Source organism: Pogoniulus pusillus, chromosome 26 (assembly GCF_015220805.1).
Source record: "Pogoniulus pusillus isolate bPogPus1 chromosome 26, bPogPus1.pri, whole genome shotgun sequence".
NCBI classification, from domain to species: Eukaryota; Metazoa; Chordata; class Aves; order Piciformes; family Lybiidae; genus Pogoniulus; species Pogoniulus pusillus.
The window spans coordinates 3,317,434-3,340,854 of record NC_087289.1 but is presented as its reverse complement, the minus strand read 5'-3'; the positions used below and the strand labels follow the sequence as shown (position 1 = coordinate 3,340,854).

Below are 23,421 nucleotides of genomic sequence, written 5' to 3'. Positions count from 1 at the left end.
GGCCCGCCGGTTGCTATGGGAACGGGGCAGGCGCATGCGCACCGGGCCCTGCGCGGAGCTCCAGGCCCCGCCCTGAGGGCGGGCCCAGCCCGGCGGGGCGGGGCGGGGCGGAGGCTCCTCCCTTCCCCCGGCGGTGTGCGCGGGAGCGGAGCTGGGCTCTGGCTGCGTGCGGCGCGGGCAGGTGAGGCGAGGAGCGGGGCGAGCGGGGCGAGCGGGGCTCCTTCTTTCCTTTCCTGCGGCCCTGGGTCTGGGGTGCTGGGGTCCGTCTGCGGGGCCCTTCAGGAAACTCGTTAAAGTACTGCCGCGTCCCCAGATCTCCGGGGACTCTCCGGAAAGCTTTGGGCAGACTCGCGGGATGCGCTCGGCGGGCCGAAGCTGAGGGAAGGCGGCGGGGCGGCCGGGAGGGCTGTCAAGGGGATGCTGGTGCGGAGGAAGCGGGCTGAGAGGGACTTTGGGCCGCCAGCTGCTTGGAGGTTCCGGAAAGGATGGATAGCAGCCTGCTTGCCTCCGCTCAGCGCAGGGCCTTGTGGGCGCCTAGGCGGCCGGAACGGCTGCGACCCGCCGACGGGAGGGCCTCGGAGGTGCGGTTCCCTTTTTAGACACCGGCTGAGGGAATCGCTCCGATGCTGTTCGCATATAATGCTTCAGAGGACGTTATCGTAGAAAACTCCATCCGGGCTGTTGAAACCACAGGGTGAGGAACATGATTGACCAGCTCCAGAGGAAAATTAGGACTGCTCCAAGACTGCTCCGGCGTTTGAAGGAACGCTCAGCAGCTGCCCTGAAGGGAGTGCTGGGGGAGGGATCGCAGTCACAGAACGGTGGGGATTGGAAGCGTCCAAAGCAGGATCACTGAGACTCAATCACACAGGAGCACGTCCGGGCGGGCTTTCAGTGCCTCCAGTGAAGGAGACTCCACAGCCTCTCTGGCCAGACTAGTCCAGTGCTCTGGCACCATCAGAGTGAATAACTTAGGGTTTTTACACTTGCATCGAACCTCTTGTGTTCCAGTTTGTATCCATTGCCCCCTTTTCGTGTGACTGGACACCGCTGAGAAGAATTTGGCTTCAAGATCTTTCCTGAAAGATTTCTGTGCTTGATCTATGTATTAAAATGCAATGTAAATGCAGCCCCATCTGCATAAATACTCTCCTGAGCTTCTTGGAGCCTCCTAGCTTGCCTCTGAGAAATAGCTGGGTGATAGACAAGCCTTGCAAGCTAAAAGAATGTTCTGTGTTCTAGCAGGATCTGGTTTTGTTTGGCACTGCAAATTTCTCATGGAGAATGGTTTAAGCAGAGATCAATGACATCACTCAGCAGGAAGCACTCTTGGAAGGAAGAGATCCCATCAGAGCAATTTTGTACAGTGATAAAGGTCTCACAGATAACCTCTTTAGTAGTTGAATACTTTATAGGTCATAGACCAGCTTCTTGACTGAAATACAGATGCTGGAGATACTGGGTTTTATTTTTAGCATGAAATTTCACTTGAGAAGCATGTTATCCAGTTTATATACTCTTTGTGTAATCAGGATTCCAGCTTTTGTCAGCAAGCCTGGATTCAAGTGAAATGACACTAAACTGTTTCAATGTTTTGCACCTTTAGTCTGTCACTCCCACCAAAAAGCCTTCCTCAAAGAAGAGCTTTTCTATACCGAGGGTCAGATGGTTTACTCATGACTTCAAGATGGCTTTCTGATGGAAGGGTGCTGTATGCTCAGGCCATTTGGTGTCATTTCATTTTGAAGCTGAACTCACTGACAAAACTCTGCTTGGAAGATGGGAAGAATCAGTCACTGATATTATGAAATCTGTGGAATAAAACTGGAAGTGAGTTAGGTAGGTAAGATATGGCTTTGTGAGTGGAAACAACATTTTGCTTAGAGGGTAAGCCAAGCTAGGGACTGTCTTGGAGAGCTCGAGTGCTTATCTCTGAAGATACAGCATATGCTGACATCTTTATGTTGCTATAGTAAATTATGCGGTCTCTTGAAGTGGTGCAGGTTATCATGGTAGTTCTCTTGTGTCAGCAGGTCTTTGTTTGACAAGAGACTCTTATCTTTGTTAGATGCAAGCTGTGGTTTGTTTTTTCCCTCAAAGTGATGCAGCTGCATGTGAAAATCTTAACTTGGCCTCAGAAGTTAAAATGGTTGAGTTTGCAAGCGTCCAGATGAAAGAGGAGGAGAAAATGTTTCCTTTTGAAGCTGTCAACTCTACAGAACACTTGAGCATGAAAGGAAATGTTGAGAGGAAAGAGGGTGGAAAAGATACTACACATGAGTTGGGTTGGGGGGTTTTGGAATGGGGTGGTCTTTTTGCCCTTTCTGTCCTCTTTGCCCTTTCTGTCCTCTTTGCCCTTTCTGTCCTTCTCCTCTTGTTGCCCTTCTCCTCTTGTTGCCCTACTCCTCTTGTTGCCCTTCTCCTCTTGTTGCCCTTCTCCTCTTGTTGCCCTTCTCCTCTTGTTGCCCTTCTCCTCTTGTTGCCCTTCTCCTCTTGTTGCCCTTCTCCTCTTGTTGCCCTTCTCCTCTTGTTGCCCTTCTCCTCTTGTTGCCCTTCTCCTCTTGTTGCCCTTCTCCTCTTGTTGCCCTTCTCCTCTTGTTGCCCTTCTCCTCTTGTTGCCCTCCTCCTCTTGTTGCCCTTCTCGCCTTTGCTTTTCAAAGTTGTTTCCTGTAAGTAGCAAGATGTCTTGAAGCAGTGTGTTTGGTTTGCTTCATTTCCGGAAAGAATGTGACCTTACTTTCTTCAGGCATCAAAACGGTTTGCTGTGTATCTAGTGCCTTTGCCACCCCACACTCATCTTGCTTGAATTGTTTGAGAGCAATGCTTTCTGTAAATTCTGCCTCTTGTTAGTTCTGAAAAATCAAGTACTTGCACTCTGAAACAGCTGATATTGTTTCAATAGTTGGGTGTCTAATCTGGACATCTGCTCTTTTTTCAACTTAGTGTGCAACAGTGGATAGAAAATTGTTGTTCTTTGTTGGGCTTTTCACTTGTTTTGTTTTTTTTTTTTCCTTGTACAGTTTTTAATAAGCTAAAAAAAAACTTCTTCTTTTTCTAGATTTGTTCCTGACCTTCCTGAAAAATGTCCAAGGTAAGAATAAGATTTCTGTCTTCTAATGTAACAATGTGAAACAAGTGTTTAGCTTTTAAATTTACTGCAAAGGCAGAAAGTGTAACTTTCATCATGTTTAAGGGTCATGTGTTCACTAAAGTTGTGGGTGATAAATAAGAATTCATAGAATGGCTTCAGTTGGAAAGGACCTTAGAGGTCATCTGCACCAACATCCCTGGTGTGGGCAGGGCTGGCTCACAGCTGCACTCAGCTGCTCAAGGCCCCATTCAGACTGGCCTTGAACATGCTGTAGTGGTTTGGGTGTTACAGTCTCAAGTTGTGCTGGGGAAAGTATAGGCTGGATGTTAGGAGGAATTTCATCACAGAGAGAGTGATTGGCATTGGAATGGGCTGCCCAGGGAAGTGGTGGAGTCACCATCCCTGGAGGTCTTCTAGAAAAGACTGGATGAGGCACTTGGTGCCATGGTCTAGTTGACTGGATGGGGCTGGGGGATAGGTTGGGCTGGCTGATCTTGGAGGTCTCTTCCAACCTGGTTGATTCTATGATTCTATGATAGTGCATTTTCATCAGAACTTCCACTCTGCTACTGTGTTTTGAGTAAGAACCATTTAAAAGAAGGATGTTCTCAGACTTCCTGGACTTCACTGGGAAACTGTTGAGTAAACACTTGTGTAGATTTCTCTCTCTCTGTCATGTAGACTCAAATCATTTGAAATAACTGCAGAAAGCAGTTACACAAACAAGTACATCTTGAGTGGTTGCTTATCATTGTCTTGTTTTGTTTCTATTTTAGCAACAGCCTGCTCAGTTTACCAATCCAGAAACCCCTGGCTATGTTGGATTTGCAAACCTTCCCAATCAGGTTCACCGCAAGTCTGTGAAAAAGGGGTTTGAGTTTACTCTCATGGTGGTTGGTAAGGAAATGTTTTATGATCTTCCTCAACGTGAGCACTTGCTCACAGGGAATGTGGCATTGAAATGAATGTTGCCCTGACTTCTCTAAGCCTTTAGCTTGCATCAGAAAGCTGTTCTCTACTGAAGCATTTAGCTTTCTTTTATGGTTTATTAATTCATGGGGCAATTGTTTTCCACATTACCAACTACAGATTCACAGATTGCAGTGAGTTGGAAGGGACCCTCAAAGGGCATCTTGTCCAGTGCCCCTGCAGTCAGCAGGGACACCTCCAACCAGATCAGAATACTTAGAACCACATGGAGTCTGATCTTGTGTATCTTTAGGGATGGGGCCTCAACTGCCTCCCTGAGCAGCCTGTTCCAGTATTTTTGACTATTTAGGACCACTGGAATCTGATCTTGTGTATCTCCAGGGATGTGGCCTCAACTGCCTTCCTGGGCAACCTGTTCCAGTATTTTTGACTACTTAGGACCACTGGAGTCTGATCTTGTGTATCTCCAGGGATGGGGCCTCAACTGCCTCCTTGGGCAACCTGTTCCAGTATTTCACCACCCTCACAGTATGCAACTTCCTCCTGAAGTCCAACCTAAATCCACTCTGCTCCAGTTTCAAACCATTGTCCCTTGTCCTGTCACTACAAGCCCTTCTAAACAGTCCCTCCACAGCCTTCCTGTAGGTCCCCTTCAGCTGTTGAAATGTAGCTCTAGCATCTCTCTGGAACCTTCTCTAGGCTGAACAGCCTCAACTGTCCTAGTCTGTCCCCATAGGAGAGGTACTGCAGACATCTGATCATCGTTGTGGCCCTCCTCTGGACCTGCTCCATCAGGTCCATGTCCTTCTTATCTTGGGGGCCTCGTAGCTGGACACAGTGCTGCCAGTGAGGTCTCAGCAGAGCAGAGGGGCAGAATCACCTCTCAATCTGCCATGTTTGAATATATTAATGGTTTTGTGGGTGATGTGAAGGAGTTCTGTTGTGCACTCCAGTGATCATTGCTTCTTTCCTTCTGTTTTACTGGATCTAAGCATTCCATTTGGAAGACAATTTATAACTAGTTTTGCATTTGAATGCAATCTTTGTTTACTTTTTTTGTCCTGATTAAAAGAATAGCATTAAGGAGACATTTCTGTTTAAAATTTTCCTTATGATTATAAAGTTCAAAAAAATCTGAACTCTGCTGTACCCATACCTTCTGAATGCTGTTGTAAGAGAAGAATGAGAATTGGTTTTATTGATGTGAACTTAGTTCCTAAATTGGTCTTGATTTTCTTTTAGCACTTGTAATGTTTAATTCTGTTCAGTATTTCATGGAGAATCTGTGTTGATATCTGGACTAGAAAGAAAAAGCTGGTGTGCCTGCAAAAATATTTCAATGGTCTGAGAAGTTGATGTTATTAGATAGGATCCCAAATCATGCTTGGGTCTGTATCTTTACTGGTTTACTCTATTTGCTTAGGAGCTGTAACTTCTGATTTTGGTTGAACTCTGTAAGCCTAACCTTTGAAACAGGCTTTTGTGAAAAGTATCCTAATAGAATTAGTTTATTACTTGGTGTCACAAGAAGTAAATCCTATTTGTGTGTTAGATTTGTCCAAGAGAGAGCACAGTGAAAATAAGGAGGAAAGATGAGGCAGTACATTCAGAGATTCATAGAAATGGGTTGGATTGGAAAGGACCTTAAAGATTGTCTAGTTCCAACCCCCCTGCCATGAGCAGGGACACCTAGATCTTGACCTCCCTGGGCAACCTGTTTCAGTGTCTCACCACCCTCACTCTAAAGAATTTCTTCTTACTCTCTAGTCTGAATCTACCTTTGTGACAAGAGATGTTTAAATGCTGAGTGTTTTGGACTGCAGTAGTTACCACAAGAGTCTGGTTTCAAGCCTCTCATTGCCTTTGCCAAATCAGTGTCCTAGTGTTGCTTTTATCCTGTTTCTGTCTTTTGTGTTGGGCAGAGTTGATCCTTATTTTTATCTTCCTAGAATTTGATCATAACTGACTCTTTTATCCAGTCAGATATCTATAAGGCTATGTTATCATAATCTAATTTCTAGAATTTTATCATAGTTTTTCACATTATCTTTCATTGAATGCACTTAGAATATGTCCAAATGTAGACAAGCGACATCCCTCAGGCTGGTACTGGAACCAGGGCTGTTTAATTTGTTGCAGTGTTCTTCCACCTTCGTGGTGTAAAGAACTAGAGAATCTAAATCTCTTCTAATTTCAAGCCATTGCTCCTCATGCTATACCTACAGGCCTTTAGACACAACACAATCCCTCTGCAGCCTTTTTGTAGGCCCTCTTCAGGTACTAGAAGGCCACTACTAGGTCTCTCTGGAGCCTTTTCTTCTCCAGGCTTCCTGAGCCTGTCCTCATAGGAGAGGTGCTCCAGCCTCCTGATCATTTTCATGGCCCTTCTCTGGACCTGCTCCATCAGGTCCATGTCCTTCCTGTGTGGAGGGCTCCAGAGCTGGACACAGTACTCCAGATGAGGTCTCAGCAGAGCTAAGCAGAGGGGCAGAATCACCTCTCTCCATCTGCTGGCCACACTTTTTTTTGATGCAGCCCAGGATGCCACTGGCCTTCTGGGCTGCAAGTGTCCATCACTGGCTCTCCTCCACCAGCACCTCCAGGTCCATTTCTGCAGGGCTGCTCTCCATCTCATCTTCCCCCAGTCTGTACTGATATCTAGGATTGCCCCAAATTTGATGCAGTACCTTGTACTTTGCCTCACTGAATCATCAGTGAAAGCTCTGAGAAAAGTGTATTATAAAGCTGAGATGTAAAACTTGTTATTCAGCTTTTTGATTATAAAGTTTCCTAAAGCAAAACTGTAAGTTGTAGATTTTCTAGTTAATCAGATCTTACTGTCTAGATGCAACTGAAATTACTTATGTAAATAAATTGAATTCATATTGATTCACAGGTGAATCTGGATTGGGAAAATCTACATTAATAAACAGCCTCTTCTTGACAGATCTCTACCCAGAAAGAATCATCCCAGGAGCTGCTGGTAAGAACACCTTTGTTCTGATTTCTCTGTTCTCAGTGAGTTTTGGAACTGAATGCTTTTATCTTTGGATTTCAGTCATACTCAGTATTGATTTCTAGATGAAATAATTCAGTCCTGGGGCCTGTCCTGTTTAATGTCTTTATTAATGATCTGGATGAGGGGATTGAGTGCACCCTCAGGAAGTTTGCAGTTGGCACCAAGCTGTGTGGTGGAATTGATCTGCTAGAGGGCAGGGAAGCTTTACAGTGGGCTCTGTTAACTGCACTGTAATCCAGTCAAAGAAAATGTTGTAAAAAAATAGAAGAATCACTATTTCCCCCCTCTTTGGTACTTGCTGAATGACTTGCTCCAGTTTATCCTTGGAGAGAGTCCTAGTAGACAGTAAGTTATCCATGGGACACAAATGTGCCCTTGTGGCCAAGAAGGCCAATGGCATCCTGGGGTGCATTAAGAAGAGTGTGGCAGGCAAGTCCAGGGAGGTTGTCGTCCTCCTCTACTCTGCTCTGGTGAGACCACACCTGGAATACTGTGTCCAGTTTGGGGCTCCCCAGTTCGAGAGAGATAGAGGTCTGCTGGAGAGAGTTCAGAGGAGAGCTATGAGGATGACCAGAATATTTCTTCTATGAAGAAAGACTGAGAGACCTGGGGCTCTTTTCTCCTGGAGAAAAGAAGGCTGAGAGGGGGTCTTAGGAATGTCTAGAAATATCTGAGGGGCAGGTGTCAAGATGAAGGTGCCAGGCTCTTTTTGGTGGTGCTCAGTGACAGGGCAAGGAAAAACAGATTTGAGCTGGAATCCAGTAGGTTCCACCTCAGCACGAGAAGAAACTTCTCTGCTTTGAGGGTGCTGGAGCCCTGGAGCAGGCTACCCAGAGAGGTTGTTGAGTCACCTCTGGAAATATTCAAGACCCACCTGGATGTGCTCCTATATGACTTGCCTAGGTGATACTGCTCTGGCAGGGGACTTGGATTTATCTCTGGAGCTCCCTTGCAACCCCTAACATTCTCTGATCCTGTTAGCTGATGATTCAGCCATCAAAAATGAACCCATTACAGGTAATTTAGTATTGTCCAAATTGCTGCTTACATACAGTTTTTCCTCAGTCCTTTTTGCCTTAGTTTCTACATCACATTAGAGGCAAATATGAAATCTCATACACTTAAGAAAATCTGAACAACTGAAGTATTGTGTCTAGCAATTGTCAAAGCTTGGAAAGTAATCTGCGTAGACTATATTTACATGCTTGCATCTGCCAGTTAGATCTTTTGAGCTTATCTCAAAATGACAGTCCTACAGATTCTGTTCTGAAAGATGAAGTTTCTTGTCTTTCAGAGAAGATTGAACGCACTGTGCAGATTGAAGCCTCCACAGTTGAGATTGAAGAGAGAGGTGTGAAGCTACGGCTGACAGTTGTGGACACACCAGGCTATGGCGATGCTATCAACTGTCGAGACTGGTATGTGCAGAGGGTATTGTTATGTTATTATACACAGAGTATTACACACAGTACACAAAGGTATTGAGCTGTGGATGAAGAATGGTATCCCATTTCATCATTGTTCAAGGTGGGGTAACAGTGGTAAGTGGAATGAATAAATGAAGTGGAGCTATAGTTATGATTGGTCTTTTCCAAAGTGTGTCCAGCAGGTCTACATGTTCAGCAGGTCTACATGTCCAACAGGTCTACAAGTTCTCCTCCCCCTTTACTTTCCCCTAGTGAGACCACACCTGGAATACTCTGTGCAGTTTGAGGCTCTCCAACTTAAAAGGGACTGGAGAGAGTTCAGCGGAGGCTACAAGGATGATGAAGGGACATCACAGGAGAAATCCTGTGAAGAAAGGCTGTGAAACCTGGGGCTTTTTAGTCTGGGGAAGAGAAGACTGAGAGGGGATCTTAGGAATGTCTATAGATATCTGAGGGATGGGTGTCAAGATGAAGGTGCCAGGCTCTTCATGGTATTGCCCCGTGATAGGACAAGGAACAACAGGTTTGTGCTAGAATACAGGAGGTGTCACCTCAAGATGAGGACAAACTTCTTTACTGTGAGGGTGCTGGAGCCTTGGAGCAGGCTGCCCAGAAAGGTTATGGAGTCTCATTCTCTAGAGGCTTTCAAAGCCCATCTGGACTTGTTTCTGCATGACCTGCCCCGGGTGATCCTGCTTTGGCAGGGGAGTTGGACTCAATGATCTTTCAAGGTTCCTTCCAAAGCCTTTAACATTCTGTGATTCTGTGAAACCACAGGGACCCAGCCAGATGCATCACATCCCATCAGGTTACCTATGGCAGATGTAGTTGCCACGCCATTTTCCATGTTTCAGATGTCATGGCAGTCAGGCAAAATCCCCAGTGACTGGAAAAAAGGGAAATATTGCTTCATTTATTTCAGGAGGATCCTAGGAACTGCTGATCAGTCAGTCTCACTGTTGTGTCCAGTAAGATTATGAACTAGATCCTCCTGGAAGATATGTTGAAAAATATGGAAGACAGGGAGATGTTTGTGCACAACCCTTAATGGCTTAACCAAGGGCAAATTGTGCCTGACTAATCTGGTGGCCTTCTTATGATGTCATCTATCTTACAGAGAGACTTTCATATAGTCTCCATCACATGCTTTCCTCTAAATTGGAGAGAGATGTGTTTGATGAACAGACTTAGATGAATAAGGAATTGGTGGGATGGCTGTGCCCAAAGAGTTACAGGCAGTGGCTCACAGTCTAAGTGGGAACCAGGAATGAGTAGTGTCCCTCAAGGGTTCATAGTGGGACCAAAGCTCTTCAATGTATTGATCAATGACATAGTGGAATTGATTCCACCCACAGCAAGTTTGCAGATGAGGAGTATGGTTGATTGACTAGAGGAAGGAATGCTACCCAGAGGGACCTCGATAGGCTTGAGGAGTGGGGCCATGCACACCTCGTGAAGTTCAGCAAGGCCAAGTGCAAGATCCTGCACCTGAGTTGGGGAAATCCTCAGTATCAATACAGGCTGAGAGATGAGTGGTCTGAGAGCAGCCCTGGGATACTGGTGGACAAAAAAAATGGACATGAGCTGGCAGTCTGCACTTGCATCACCAAAAGCCATTTGTATCCTGGGCTGCATCCAAAGGAATGTGTCCAGCAGGTTGAGAGAGGTGATTCTCCCTTTCTACACTGAGACCTGCAACTAGTACTGGAGCCCCCAGCACTTGTTAGAATGGATGCAGAGGAGGTCCACAAAGATGGTCAGAAGTCTGGAAGAGCAATGGAGAAAGATTAAGAGAGTGGAGTTGTTCAGACTAGAAAGGATAAGGCTCCAGAGAGACCTTATTAAGGCCTTTAAATACATGGAAGGAAAGATGGAGAGAGACTTATCATCAGGGCCTGTACTAACAGGGCAAGGGGCAATGGCTTTAAACTGAAATAGGGTAGGACTTGGTTGCACATAAGGAAAAGTGATGATGATGAAACACTGAAACAGGTTTCCCAGAGAAGTTGTAGATGCCCCATTACTGAAGGTGCTCATGGGCAGGTTGGGTGAGGTTTTGAGCAATCTGACCTAATGAAAGATATCCCTGCCTATGGCAGGGGGAGTGGACTAGATGATCCTGCAGGCTGAGAGAGTTGGAGTTGTTCATCCTGGAGAAAAGAAGGCTCCAGGAGGGCCTTGTAGCAGCCTTCCTGTACTTGAAGGAAGCATACAAGAAAGCTGGGGACAGATATCTTACAAAGGCTTGTAGTGACAGGATGAGGTGGAATGATTTGAAACTAGAGCAGGATAGGTTTAATTTGGAGGAAGTTCTTTAATGTGAGGGCGGTGGAATGCTGGAAAAGGTTGCCCAGGGAGGTGGTGGAGGCCCTGGAGACATTCAAAACCAGGCTTGATGGGGCTCTGAGCAACCTGATCTAGTTGGGGATGTCTCTGCTTACTGTGAGGGCCTTGGACTAGATGACCTTTAGAGGTCCCACCCAACCCAGTGCATTCTGTGATCCAATCCAAACCATTCTGTGGTTTTTTTTAAACCAGGCTGGATGTTAGGAGGAAGTTGTTGGCAGAGAGAGTGATTGGCAGTGGAATGGGCTGCCCAGGGAGGTGGTGGAGTCACTGTCTCTGGAGGTGTTCAGGAAAAGAGTGGATGAGGCACTTAGTGCCATGGTCCAGTTGATTGGACAGGGCTGGGTGCTAGGATGAGCTTGGAGGTCTCTTCCAACTTGGTTGACTCTGTGATTCTACTCTATGATCCTGCTCTGGTGGGAGGGTTGGATTGGATGATCTCTGGAGATTTCTTTGAACCTGAACTGCCACGTCCAGTCCTGCCTTGAACAGCCCCAGGGACGGCGACTCCACCACCTCCCCAGGCAGCCCATTCCAGTGTCCAATGACTCTCTCAGTGAAGAACTTTCTCCTCACCTCCAGCCTAAATCTCCCCTGACATAGCTTGAGGCTGTGTCCTCTCGTTCTGGTGCTGGACACCTGAGAGAAGAGAGCAACCTCCCGCTGGCCACAACCACTCCTCAGGTAGTTGTAGACAACAATAATGAATGTTAGTGAAAAGAGAAATACTGACCCACGAGAAATGTGCTGCAGAAGCTGGTGGGTGTATGTTTTATCTTACTATAAAATCCCAGAACCCATGCAGGAGGATGTTATTCTGGAATTCAAGATGCATGTCCTACTGTTACAGCACCACTCAATGGATTTTTGTCCATCAGCAGGCTGGTTGATCAGCAGGACATCTTAGTGTATTAGTATAACCTTTGAAACATCACTAAAACCCTTGAGCATGTGGTAAGGAGCATGACATCTTGCCTCCATCTGTTTTCTACAGTTTTAAGACCATAATCTCTTACATCGATGAGCAGTTTGAGCACTATCTGCACGACGAGAGCGGCTTGAACAGAAGGCACATCATAGACAACCGAGTTCATTGCTGCTTCTATTTCATCTCGCCCTTTGGGCATGGGTAAGTGGTTCTCCATTGTTTGCATGGTTAAATTATTTTACTTTGGGGCTTGGTTTGTGCCTTCTGATTTAGATTTTCAGAAGTAGAGTACTGTTACGTAAGGTAGCACTAGAAGAGCTGGAATGATTTGGGTGTGTTGCCCAGCACAAGGACAGTTCTTGGAGCAGGTCCAGAGGAGGCCACGAAGATGATTAGAGGGTTGAAGCACCTCCCATAGAGGGAAAAGCTGAGAGTGTTGGGGCTCTTCAACTTGGAGAAGAGAAGGCTCCAGGAAGAGCTTAGAGCAGCCTTTCAGTGTCTGAAGAGGGCTACAAGAAATCTGGGGAGGGACTGTTTAGAAGGGCTTGTAGGGACAGGCTGAGGAGCAATGGCTTGGAATTGGAAGAGGTGAGATTTAGACTGGAGATTAGGAAGAAATTATTTGCAGTGAAGGTGATGAAACACTGGAACAAGTTGCTTAGGGAGTCTCTGGATGTCCCCTCCCTGTAGGAGCTGTCAGGAACAGTGTGGCCAGTAGGACAAGGGAGATTATTCTGTCCCTGTACTCAGCACTGGTCAGGCCACACCTTGAGTGCTGTGTCCAGTTCTGGGCCCCTCAATTCAAGAGAGATGTTGAGGTGCTGGAAGGTGTCCAGAGAAGGGCAACGAAGCTGGTGAGGGGCCTGGAACACAAACCCTATGAGGAGAGGCTGAGGGAGCTGGGGTTGTTTAGTCTGGAGAAGAGGAGGCTCAGGGGGGACCTCATTACTGTCTACAACTCCCTGAAGGGAGGCTGTAGCCAGGTGGGGTTTGTCTCTTCTGCCAGGCAAGCAGCAACAGAACAAGGGGACACAGTCTCAAGTTGTGCCCGGGGAGGTCTAGGCTGGATGTTAGGAGGAAGATGTTGGCAGAGAGAGTGATTGGCATTGGAATGGGCTGCCCAGGGAGGTGGTGGAATTGCTGTCCCTGGAGGTATTCAGGAAAAGACTGGATGAGGCACTTAGTGCCATGGTCTGGTTGATTGGACAGGGCTGGGTGCTAGATTGGACTGGATGATCTTGGAGGTCTCTTCCAATGTGGTTGACTATGATTTATGATTCTAAGGCAAGGTTGGATGAGACCTTGAGCAACCTGGTCTAGTGGGAGGTGCCAATACCTATGACAGAGGGTTGTAACTAGATGATCTTTAAGGTCCCTTCCAACCTAAACCATTCTATTATTCTCCCTGTGTAAGGAGAGAGATCTCTGCTGGTGTGAAATGAACTCGTAGCTTTAATTAAAAATAAATTAACTTTAAAAACCATTTTAATGTTCGCCTTAAGTCTTTTGTCAATTTAGATTTAAGATTTTCTGTATTTCAATTTTAGCCTGAAGCCTCTGGATGTTGAGTTTATGAAGGCCATACACAACAAAGTAAACATTGTGCCAGTGATTGCAAAAGCTGACACACTTTGTCTGAAAGAGCGAGAAAGGCTGAAGAAACGGGTGAGTACTTTTCTAGCTTGCCAGTAAAAGCTGTACTTCACTTAGAGCAACATGATGCCATGGTTAGTTGCTTGGATAGGGCTGGGTGGTAGGTTAGACTAGGTGATCTTGGAGGTTTCTTCCAACCTGTTTGATTCTATGATCACTGAGGAGAGAGGTTTTCTCATTCGACATCACTTCGTTCCAGCTGAATAAAGTACAATCTTATGCACCGTGTAACATTGTCCATGAGAGTGGTGAGAGCCTGGAGTGGGTTGTCAAGGGAGGTGGTTGAGGCCCCATCCCTGGAAGTGTTTAAGGCCAGGCTGGATGAGGCTGTGGCCAGCCTGATCTAGGGTAGGGTGTCCCTGCCCATGGCAGGAGGGTTGAAACTGGGTGATCTTTGTGGTCTCTTCCAACCCTGACTGATTCTATGATTCTATTTCAAACATGGTTTGGTGCTTTATAAATTCTTTATGGAATCATAGCATTGCAGCTATGATTGCAATTGCAGCTAAGATTGCATTGCAATCTTAAGATTGACTCCAACCATCAACCCAAGCATAGCCACTAAACCATATCCTGCAGTACAAGTCCACACGTTTCCTGAACATCTGCAGGGACAGTGACTCCACCACCTCCTTGGGAAGCCTGCTCCAATGGCTGACCACTCTTGCAGCACAGAAATTGTTCCTAATTCCCAACCTGGAACTCCCCTAGCACAATTTCAGGCCATTTTCTCTTCTTCTACCACCTGATACTAGGGAGAAGAGACCAACCCCCACCTCACTCCAACCTCCTCTCAGGGAAGTGTAGAGGGCAGTGAGGTCTTCCCTCAGCCTCCTCTTCTGCAGACTAAACAACCCCAGTTCCCTCAGCTGCTCCTCTCCAGGCCCTTCACCAATTTCATTTCCCTTCTCTGGACCATCACCTCAGTGTCCTTCTTGCAGTTGCTATGCATTCAACTCTGAAAGTGTCCTTAAAATGCTGCCTTCAAAGTAGCAGCCTGGTTGCATTGACAATTACAATAGAGGTGAAATTTGAGTCTTTGCTCAAACATTTAAATGCACTTGCTGATGGTAATTGCTCACTTACCTCTTTCATCAGTCACAAAGCAGATGAGTATCTGCATCTGTAACATGCATATTTTTCTTACCCAATCAGAATTCTGGTGATTGAAAATTTGCATTTTCAGAGATTTTTTTGATTCTGCAATTGGTTTTCTTCCCTTCTTCTGATATATTCCTGGGGTTTTTTTCTTCCACAGACAAGACCTCTTACACATTCATAGAGTCACAGAATGGTTTAGGTTGGAAGGGACCTTAAAGATCATCTAGTTACAGTCCTCTGCCATGGGCACACCAGGTTGCTCAAAGCCTCATCTTAACCTGGCTTTTAACACTCCCAGGGACCATGACCTCTCTGGGCAACCTGTTCCAGTGTCTCACCATCCTCACTGTAATGGATCTCTTCCTATTTTCCAGCCTAAATCTCCCCTGTTGCAGCTCAAAGCCATTGCCCCTCAATGTGTCACTACAAACCCTTCTAAACAGTCACTCCCCAGCCTTCCTGTCGTTCCCTTCATGTACTGGAAGACTGCTTTAAGGTCTCCCTGGAGCCTTCTCTTCTCCAGCCCAGCTCTCAGTCTTGCAGGACTTGATACTGTGCTTGCTATGGGCAGATAAACAGCAAAACAAACCATCATGAGTGAATAACAACTATGAAATTTAGAAGTGTTAGAATTAAGTTGCCAGAAGGCACATTTGGTCCACTCTTAGCTATTGTATTTAATACTTCAACTGCAGTTTTCTCAATGATTCTGAATATCCTTACACTTATCTTACCCAATTTACAATCAAAATAGAGACCTATACTTCAGCTTGACAGACATTTTGTGCCAGGATTCTGCAGAAATGAATTTATTTTAGAGAGCAAATTTGGGTTCATGACAAATGGATCCCAGCTGCAGAGACCATTCTTAGCAGTCACAAAGACAGAGGGAAAAAAATATTTGCTGTGTTTGTAACTCTGATACGTTTTTAAACACTGTCACCCATAGTCCCATATAGTAATTCAGAAGCAAGAGCAAAGAGTTTTAGGCTGCTCAAAGCAATTATAACTTCCAAGTCATAGAATCATAGAACCAACCAGGTTGGAAGAGACCTCCAAGCTCATCCAGTCCAACCTAGCACCCAGCCCTAGCCAGTCAACCAGACCATGGCACCAAGTGCCTCATCCAGGCTTTTCTTCAACACCTCCAGGGATGGTGACTCCACCACCTCCCTGGGCAGCCCATTCCAATGCCAATCACTCTCTCTGCCAACAACTTCCTCCCAACATCCAACCTAGACTTCCCCTGGCACAACTTGAGACTGTGTCCCCTTGTTCTATTGCTGGTTGTCTGGGAGAAGAGACCAACCCCACCTGGCTACACCCTTCCTTCAGGTAGTTGTAGACAGCAATGAGCTCTGTCCTGAGCCTCCTCTTCTGCAGGCTGCACACCCCCAGCTCAGCCTCTCTTCATAGGGTTTGTGTTCCAGGCCCTTCACCAGCCTTGTTGCCCTTCTCTGGACACATTTCCAGCACCTCAACATCTCTCTTGAATTGATGTTTTGTAGTTTAAACAGGCTGCAAAGGTTTGAAAGAACTTGAATTTCTTATGTGTTATCCACAAATGACAGTGTTGTTTGAACACTGCTCTTTGTCTGAAAATCTGTGCCAAGTAGTTGTTGAATATCATTAAGAAATAATGGTGTTTAAAAGCAAATATTCACAGAGAGATTCCATTCTGTAATATAGGTCCATGTTTCTGAAGAGACTGTGTCTAACTGGTGAAGTAATTTGACCTCAGGATTTAGAAGTACTGACTCTATCTGGGTGCTAACTCAATTGCTTGTGTTCTAAATCTCAGATTCTGGATGAAATAGAAGAGCATGGCATCAAGATTTATCACCTGCCTGATGCAGAATCAGATGAAGATGAAGATTTTAAAGAGCAGACCAGACTGCTAAAGGTAGGACTGACTTCGTGGACTGGATCTGTGGGCTGGGGGATGATGAAATTGAGAGCAATCCTATAGAAAAGGACTTGGGGACACTGGTGGATAAGACACTGGACATGAGCCATCAGTGGGCACCTGCAGCCCAGAAAGCCAATGGCATCCTGGGCTGCATCAAAAGAAGTGTGGCCAGCAGGTCAAGAGAGGTGATTCTGCAGTGTGCTCTGCTCTGGTGCCACCTCACCTGGAGTACTGCGTCCAGCTCTGCAACTCCCAGCACATAAGTGACGTGGGCCTGCTGGGCCAAGTCCAGAGGAGGGTAATCAGAAGGCTAGAGCACCTCTCCTGCAAAGACAGGCTGAAAGAATTTGGGCTCTTGAACCTGGAGAAGAGAAGGCTCTGCTGCATTTCAATATCTGAAGGGGACCAACAGGAAGACTGAGAATGGACTGTTAGAAGGGCTTGTGGCGATGGGATGAGGAGCAATGGTTTGAAACTGGAGTAGGGCAGATTTAGGTTGGACATCAGGATGAAGTTCTCTACAATGAGAGTGGTGAAACACTGGAACAGAATCCCCAGGGAGGTGGTTGAGGCCCTGTCCCTGGAGACATTCAAGACAGACTTGATGCAGTCCTGGGCAGCCTGCTCTACTTGGAGGTGTCTCTGCTGACTGCAGGGGAGTTGGACAAGATGACTTTTAATGATCCCTTCCAACCCAATCTGTGAATCTAACACACTGTACTTTTTTCAGGCTGCCCAACTGGCTTTATCATAAGATGCATCCTGTGACCTGCCATGAGACCTTGAGCAAGTCCCTGTGTCTCTGTGGCTCATCTTCCCGATCTGGAAGATGATGCTGATAATTCCTGTTTTAAAAGCATTACAAACTTAGTACTGTAGTGTGCAGTGCTGAGCAGAGCAAGAATCATTCTTGGAGTTCCTTGTTCTGATTCCTCACTAGTAATTTCTACATTTTGGCTTTCAGGCCAGCATTCCATTTTGTGTAGTGGGATCCAATCAACTCATTGAAGCCAAAGGTAAAAAAGTTAGAGGCCGACTCTACCCATGGGGTGTTGTTGAAGTGGAGAATCCAGAACATAATGATTTTCTGAAGCTGAGGACCATGCTAATGTAAGTGAGACGATTCCAATTAAATTATGTATATCCCAATTAAATTATTGCCATTGGAATGGGCTGCCCAGGGAGGTGGTGGAGGCACCATCCCTGGAGGTGTTGAAGAAAAGCCTGGATGAGGCACTCGGTGCCATGGTCTGGTTGACTGGCTAGGGCTGGGTGCTAGGTTGGACTGGATGAGCTTGGAGGTCTCTTCCAACCTGGTTGATTCTATGATAGTCTAAAAACTATCACCAGGTAGCTATGCAAACACTGTATTGGCATTTGGTGTGGTTGTGGAATCTTTGGAGGCCACAAGCAGACTTGACCTAGCTGGCCTAGGCCTAGGAATGGGTTGGGCCACAGAGGCTCCATAGGTTCTTTCCAACATCATTTATTCAGTGAAAATAATCTTTTGTCTAATTCTGTTGTCAGACACTGTGTTGGATTGCTCTGCAGATCCCTGGGAACATAAAACTGGTTGCTACACACTTCATGCTTATTTAAATGTCTCTGTTTGTAGATAAATATCTGCAAAGCAGTAGACATCCACAGTCCACTGGTAGATTTTTGTCAAGCTTTGCTATTCCCCCTTACCCAGCAGTGCTTCATCACTTGTCTCACCCAGGAGCTCAGCTTATGTCAGGGTTTGAGGTGGTCTCTTTATGTGACTTTAACTGCATCAATTCATCTTAAAGTAGCTTCTAAGTTAGCATGTCAGTGGATTTACATGCTGAGCACACTGACTCAATACAGTGCTGAATGTGAGAGCTGGTTAAGCAAGCTGATGTGACACAGGTGTCTTTTATCTTTCCTTTCTTTTTCTTCCTCCAGCACTCACATGCAGGATCTCCAGGAGGTTACCCAGGATCTTCACTACGAGAACTTCCGCTCTGAGAGGCTCAAACGTGGTGGCAGGTTGGTGTCTTGTGGTTACAGGCTGTGTCTTCCTCTTCTGAATTCATTGTTTGGTTTCTCCCTCAGTGTCTGCCCCCTCCTACCATTTCATTGCTAGGATTTGGCAGTTCCAGTCTGCACCAAATCCAGTCAACCAGCTTATGCTGAGACTTAAGATAAAAGCATTACCTAAATCTGCAGAGAGAGTTGTGGAATTAAAAAGGTGTAGTTAGATCTCTGCTTTCTTTTAAAGCTTTCCTACAGTTGGGTGGGAATGTTTGAGGTAAGTAGGGCAGTGGTGGTTGAAAATCTGTGAGGTAGGTCAGTGCTGATATGTTAAAGAAAAGGAGTTTTTTCAGAATTAACTAATGGGCTGCACCTTTAAAAAGAGAGAACTCAAGACCACCTTCTGTGCTTTTATTAAACATGCTCTACATAAATCATGTTCTTGGTGTAGCAGTCACAGGAGAATGTCTTTCAACCTGATTTTGAGCCCTGGTGGGTATGGCACAGCTTTCCTGCTAAGAGAGGCAGGCAGAACACCCCCTCTGAAACTAAAATAACAGGGTTGGTAAAGTTGAGTTTGTGAGTTCTTGTGGAAAATTGGGTGCTTCCTGGTTTAGATTTTTCAGTTGCTTCTCTTTTTCCAACCACTAGAGGGTTTCATAATGACACATTTCAGTGGGTTTGGTATATTTTGCAAAGCTTTTTCCATCGTGCTGTTGACAGAGGTTTTGTCACATGCCAGGGCAGTTTTCAGGAGTGTTAGTTTCTCTCTGCTTGTAGGTTGGCCTGCAGATCCAGCTTTCTCCTCAGGCAAAATGACTTACCCTTTCCCCCTGTCCTCTGAAGTTCAAGCTGCAAAAACTAACCCCTGCTTTTGCCAAGTTCTGGTACCTGTTATCCAACAGATATGTACAAAAGTCTTAGATGTAATGGAATCTAAAATAACTAAGTCTTTGCTAGTGTTCAGAGGATTTAAATCATGCATATGCATGCATGTTACTGACAATATTCTTCTGATTTTAGGAAAATAGAGGAAGAAGAAGTAAATAAAGACCAGATTCTGCTTGAAAAAGAAGCTGAAGTAAGATAACAGAACTCTACTATGAGGATTTTTATTCTTGTAGCCTTTATTTATGGGGAGACTTTTTAATCTTTTGACAGTTCTTCAGATCAAATTATTTAGATCAAATTACTTATGTGATGTTGATCATTGGTAAAGGCAAGAGCAGAATTTGCTGTTACAAAGTTATTTAAGGCTCATTAGAAAATGGAACATGAAGAGGTGTAGAGGAGCCTCAGGATACTGATTTATTGAAACCAGTGGAATCTAGTGAAATGCCTGATTTCAGTGTGCTTATCAGTGATGGAGATGCTGCATGTTGTGTGAGGAGGGAGAGCCACCCTCCTGTCAGGAAGGTTCTGAAGAAAGCAATTACAGATAGGGAAGAAGTCTGTTCAGCTCTGCAGGGAAGTAGGAAACAATGGTAGCAATTGTCAGGAATAGAGAGTGAAACAGAACTTCCTATTCTGCCACTGTGATAAATCCATAATGCAAAGCTCTAACAGTGTTCTCATTGTCCCCTTAACCCAAAAAGAATGTAGCCAAAACTAGAAAAAGTCCAGTGAATAGCAAAAACTCAGCAGAAAGACTGAAGTGGAGACATGAAGCACAAGGCAGAATCATAGAATCACAGAATCAAGCAGGTTGGAAGAGACCTCCAAGCTCATCCAGTCCAACCTAGCACCCAGCCCTAGCCAGTCAACTAGACCATGGCACTAAGTGGAATGGTTTGGATTGGAAGGGACCTTAAAGATCATCTTAGTTCCAACCCCCATTCAGGGTCACCTCCCACTAGACCCAAGTTGCTCAAGGCCCATCTGCTCTGGCCTTGAACACCTTCAGGGAGGGGAGATGAGGTTAATGCAGATATATGTTCCCTGTTTAACATGAAGAATCAATGTTGTGGTGGCAGCAAGGAATCCTGTTCTGAAGTGAGATTAGGCTGCAGGGTTTTTCTGTTCTACTTTTCTAGCTTCGTCGCATGCAGGAGATGATTGCTAGGATGCAGGCACAGATGCAGCTGCAGATGCAAAGTGGAGAAGGAGATAACACTGCAGTTCATGGACACCCTGTCTAATCTGGTAAGGTGTTTAAACAGCCACTTCAAAGGTTTTTCTTTTAACTGCTCATTGTTGTGGTTAGCAATAAGCTTTCCAAAAATGCTTACAAGCTGGGTTTGCAGAGGTTTCAGACATTTCTAGTCTTAAAGGTTTAGCTGCTGTTTGTGAAGTTAAATGGCTTGGAACTAAGCTAAACATTGTTGTGGTTCTGTGTGTAAATGTATCATGGAATCCTAGAATGGCCTAGGTTGGAAGGGACCTTAGAGGTCATCTACTCCAACTTCCCTGCTATGGGCAGGGATACCTCTCAAGGAGAACAGGTTGCTCAAGGCCTCATCCAACCTAGCCTTGAACACCTCCAGGGGAGAACATCCACTCTGGGCAGCCTGTCTCAGAGTCTTACCACCCTTGTACTGAAGAACTTCTTCATAAGATCCAGTCCTGTTACCAGACACCCTTATAAAAAGTCCTTCTCCAGCCTTCCTGTAGGCTTCCTTCAGGTATTGGAAGGCAGCTCTAAGGTCCACTCAGAGTCTTCTCTTCTGCTGGCTGATCACCCCCAGCTCCCTCAGCCTATACTCACAGCAGAGGTACTCCAGTCCTTATATCATCTTTGTGGCCTCCTCTGGATCAAACAGTTCTATGAGAGACACCAGAGTGGGACACAGTATTGGAGGTGGGGTCTCACAAGGGAGAATTACCTCTCCTGACATGCTGGCCACACTCCTCTTCATGCAGCCCAGCATACTGCAGTTTAGATAGGGGGAAAGAGAGGGGGAGGGAGAGGGAGAGGGAGAGGGAGAGAGAGAGGGGTAGGGAGAGTGAGAGGGAGGGAGCGAGGGGAAGGGAGAGAGAGGGGAAGGGAGAGAGGGGAAGGGAGAGAGAGGGAGAGAGGGGAAGGGAGAGAGAGTGAGACAGGGAGGGAGGGAGGGAGACAGAGGAGGGAGAGAGAGAGACAAGGGGAGAGAGAAGGGGAGGGAGAGAGAAGTTTTCCCAAAGGCTATACAATATATGCTGGCCTGAGTCACAGAAGGAGTCTTTGAAATTGTGTAAAGAGGCAATTCTCAAACTGCTGCCAAAGTGGCTGTTTCATTGTGACTTCTGAAATGCCTACATGGCTTTCAGGTTTCTAACTGTAACAATTCAGCTGATTTTATTTTTTTCTTTTCTTTTTTTTTGCTCCTCTTTTTAGAACATTTTGTACTCTGACTGAAAGAAGACCTGGAGTTGAGTTGTGGTGGTGTTCCAGCAGAAAGGATGCCTTTTGCTCCACACGTGACTGGGAGTTTGGTTTAGAGTTTAAGATGGAAATGCATTGCAGTCACTTTGGTGATAAGTATTTCACAACATGTAATCTCTTGGTATTTTTATATAGTCTACACAGCTGACTTTGGCTTTGTTTAGTAATTCTTCTACTGAGTTTATTTTCAGGTTTTCATTGTATTAGGATACAAAAGTAGAAATTGAAACTTTTCTAGCTTGGTACAACATTAGGGGTTTGTTTTTTCAGTCCTTTTTAAATCTGGTTTTATTAGCTCCCTGCTTTTAACTTTGTATTACATTTAGAAATAAATAAGTGGCAGTGACACCTTGTCCAGTGGCATGCTGTAGTCACCTCAGTAAGGATCCCTGCAACATTCAATCCATGCAGTGTTGACAGATATGTGTCTGTGAGACCAGCAGCCCTGTCTCTGCTTAGTGTAGATGATCTCCTTTGCCTCTGCAAGTATCCAGTAAAACTGCCACCATGCCTCGTGTCTTAAGGAAAGAAATAAGAGGAAATGTCTCTTTGAGACTCACACTGTATTTTGTGTGACAGGCTTTATTTCCTTCAGATATAACCTCGAGGGACATGTACTCTTTATTGTTTGCCTCAAATCTCTCCCTCTATTGTAGATAACTTCTAGAGTGTCTTGTAGGTGAGCACAAATCAGTCATAGAATCCTGGAATGGCTTAGGTCAGAAGTGACCTCAGAGATCATCTACTCCAATCTCCCTGCCATGGACAGAGACACCTCTCCACTACACTTGGTTGCCCAAGGCCTCATCTGACCTGGCCTTGAACACCCAGAAGGAGGAGGAATCTGCAACCTCCCTGGGCAACTTGTTCCAGAGTATCACCACCCTTGTACAGAAGAACTTCTTCCTCCGATCCAGTCTAAATCTACTTTCCCTCAGCTTAAAATCATTTCCCCTTGTTCTGTCACTAGACACCTTTATGAAAAGTCCCTCTTAAGCCTTTCTGTAGGCTTGCTTCAGATATTGGAAGGCAGCTCTAAGGTCCCCACCAAAGTCTTCTCCAGGCTGAACACCCCCAGCTCCCTCCATCTATCCTGTCAGCAGAGATGCCCCAGCCCTTGGATCACCTTTGTGGCCCTCATCTGGATTCTCTCCAACAGCTCTGTGTCCATCTTATGATGAGGGACAGCAGAACTAGTCCTGCTATTTGCTCTAGCCAAATAAATTTGAGTAATATTGAAATTGTTAAATGAGATAAACACTCCACAGCAGTTTTTTATGCATGAGTGTTTCCTATATCCTAATTCCTAATGATTATTTCCATACTGCTTTTAGCACATTGCCAACTGTTACTTGTAGTATAAAATCTATACCAGCACACTTCTCCTTTAAAAGTCTACCTAACTATGTTTTCAGCTCTTGCTTCAAGATGGATTTAGCAGTACTACTTCAGAAGTGACTCTTTGGGTTTGGTTTTAGGCCAAGGTCACTTTCCTTGACACCAGTAGGTTGTTTCTTAGCTTAACTAGACTTGTGCTACATATCACGGATTCAGATTGCATCAGGTTGGAAGGACCCTCAAAGGTCCTCTTGTCCAACTCCCTTGCAGCCAGCAGGGACACCTCCAACTAGGTCAGGCTGCCCAGGGCCACAGGGTCAAGT

The 23,421-nt window shown here is 45.6% G+C and overlaps 1 protein-coding gene across 2 annotated transcripts; it reads left to right on the top strand.

Moving 5' to 3' along the window:
- Positions 1-100: 100 nt before the first annotated feature.
- SEPTIN2 (septin 2) lies at positions 101-22,113 on the top strand. Of its 2 annotated transcripts, none has more exons than XM_064164754.1 (13): positions 101-181; positions 3,059-3,091; positions 3,868-3,988; positions 6,918-7,004; positions 8,335-8,458; positions 11,808-11,942; positions 13,289-13,406; positions 16,297-16,398; positions 17,369-17,514; positions 18,331-18,414; positions 19,423-19,480; positions 20,433-20,541; positions 21,713-22,113. In XM_064164754.1, exons 2-12 carry the CDS (start codon positions 3,083-3,085, stop codon positions 20,535-20,537), a joined length of 1,089 nt encoding a protein of 362 aa, XP_064020824.1. In that variant the 5' UTR covers positions 101-181; positions 3,059-3,082; the 3' UTR covers positions 20,538-20,541; positions 21,713-22,113. The 2 variants fall into 2 exon arrangements, with proteins under 2 accessions (XP_064020824.1, XP_064020825.1); XM_064164755.1 differs by lacking the exon at positions 101-181 and adding an exon at positions 506-694.
- The last annotated feature ends 1,308 nt before the right edge of the window (positions 22,114-23,421 follow it).

Bases quoted from the DNA above. Each gene is read 5' to 3' on its own strand.
- SEPTIN2 (XM_064164754.1), top strand. The intron at 3,989-6,917 runs GTAAGGAAATGT...ATTGATTCACAG, and splicing joins GTTTACTCTCATGGTGGTTG to GTGAATCTGGATTGGGAAAA. The intron at 16,399-17,368 runs GTAGGACTGACT...TTTGGCTTTCAG, and splicing joins AGCAGACCAGACTGCTAAAG to GCCAGCATTCCATTTTGTGT.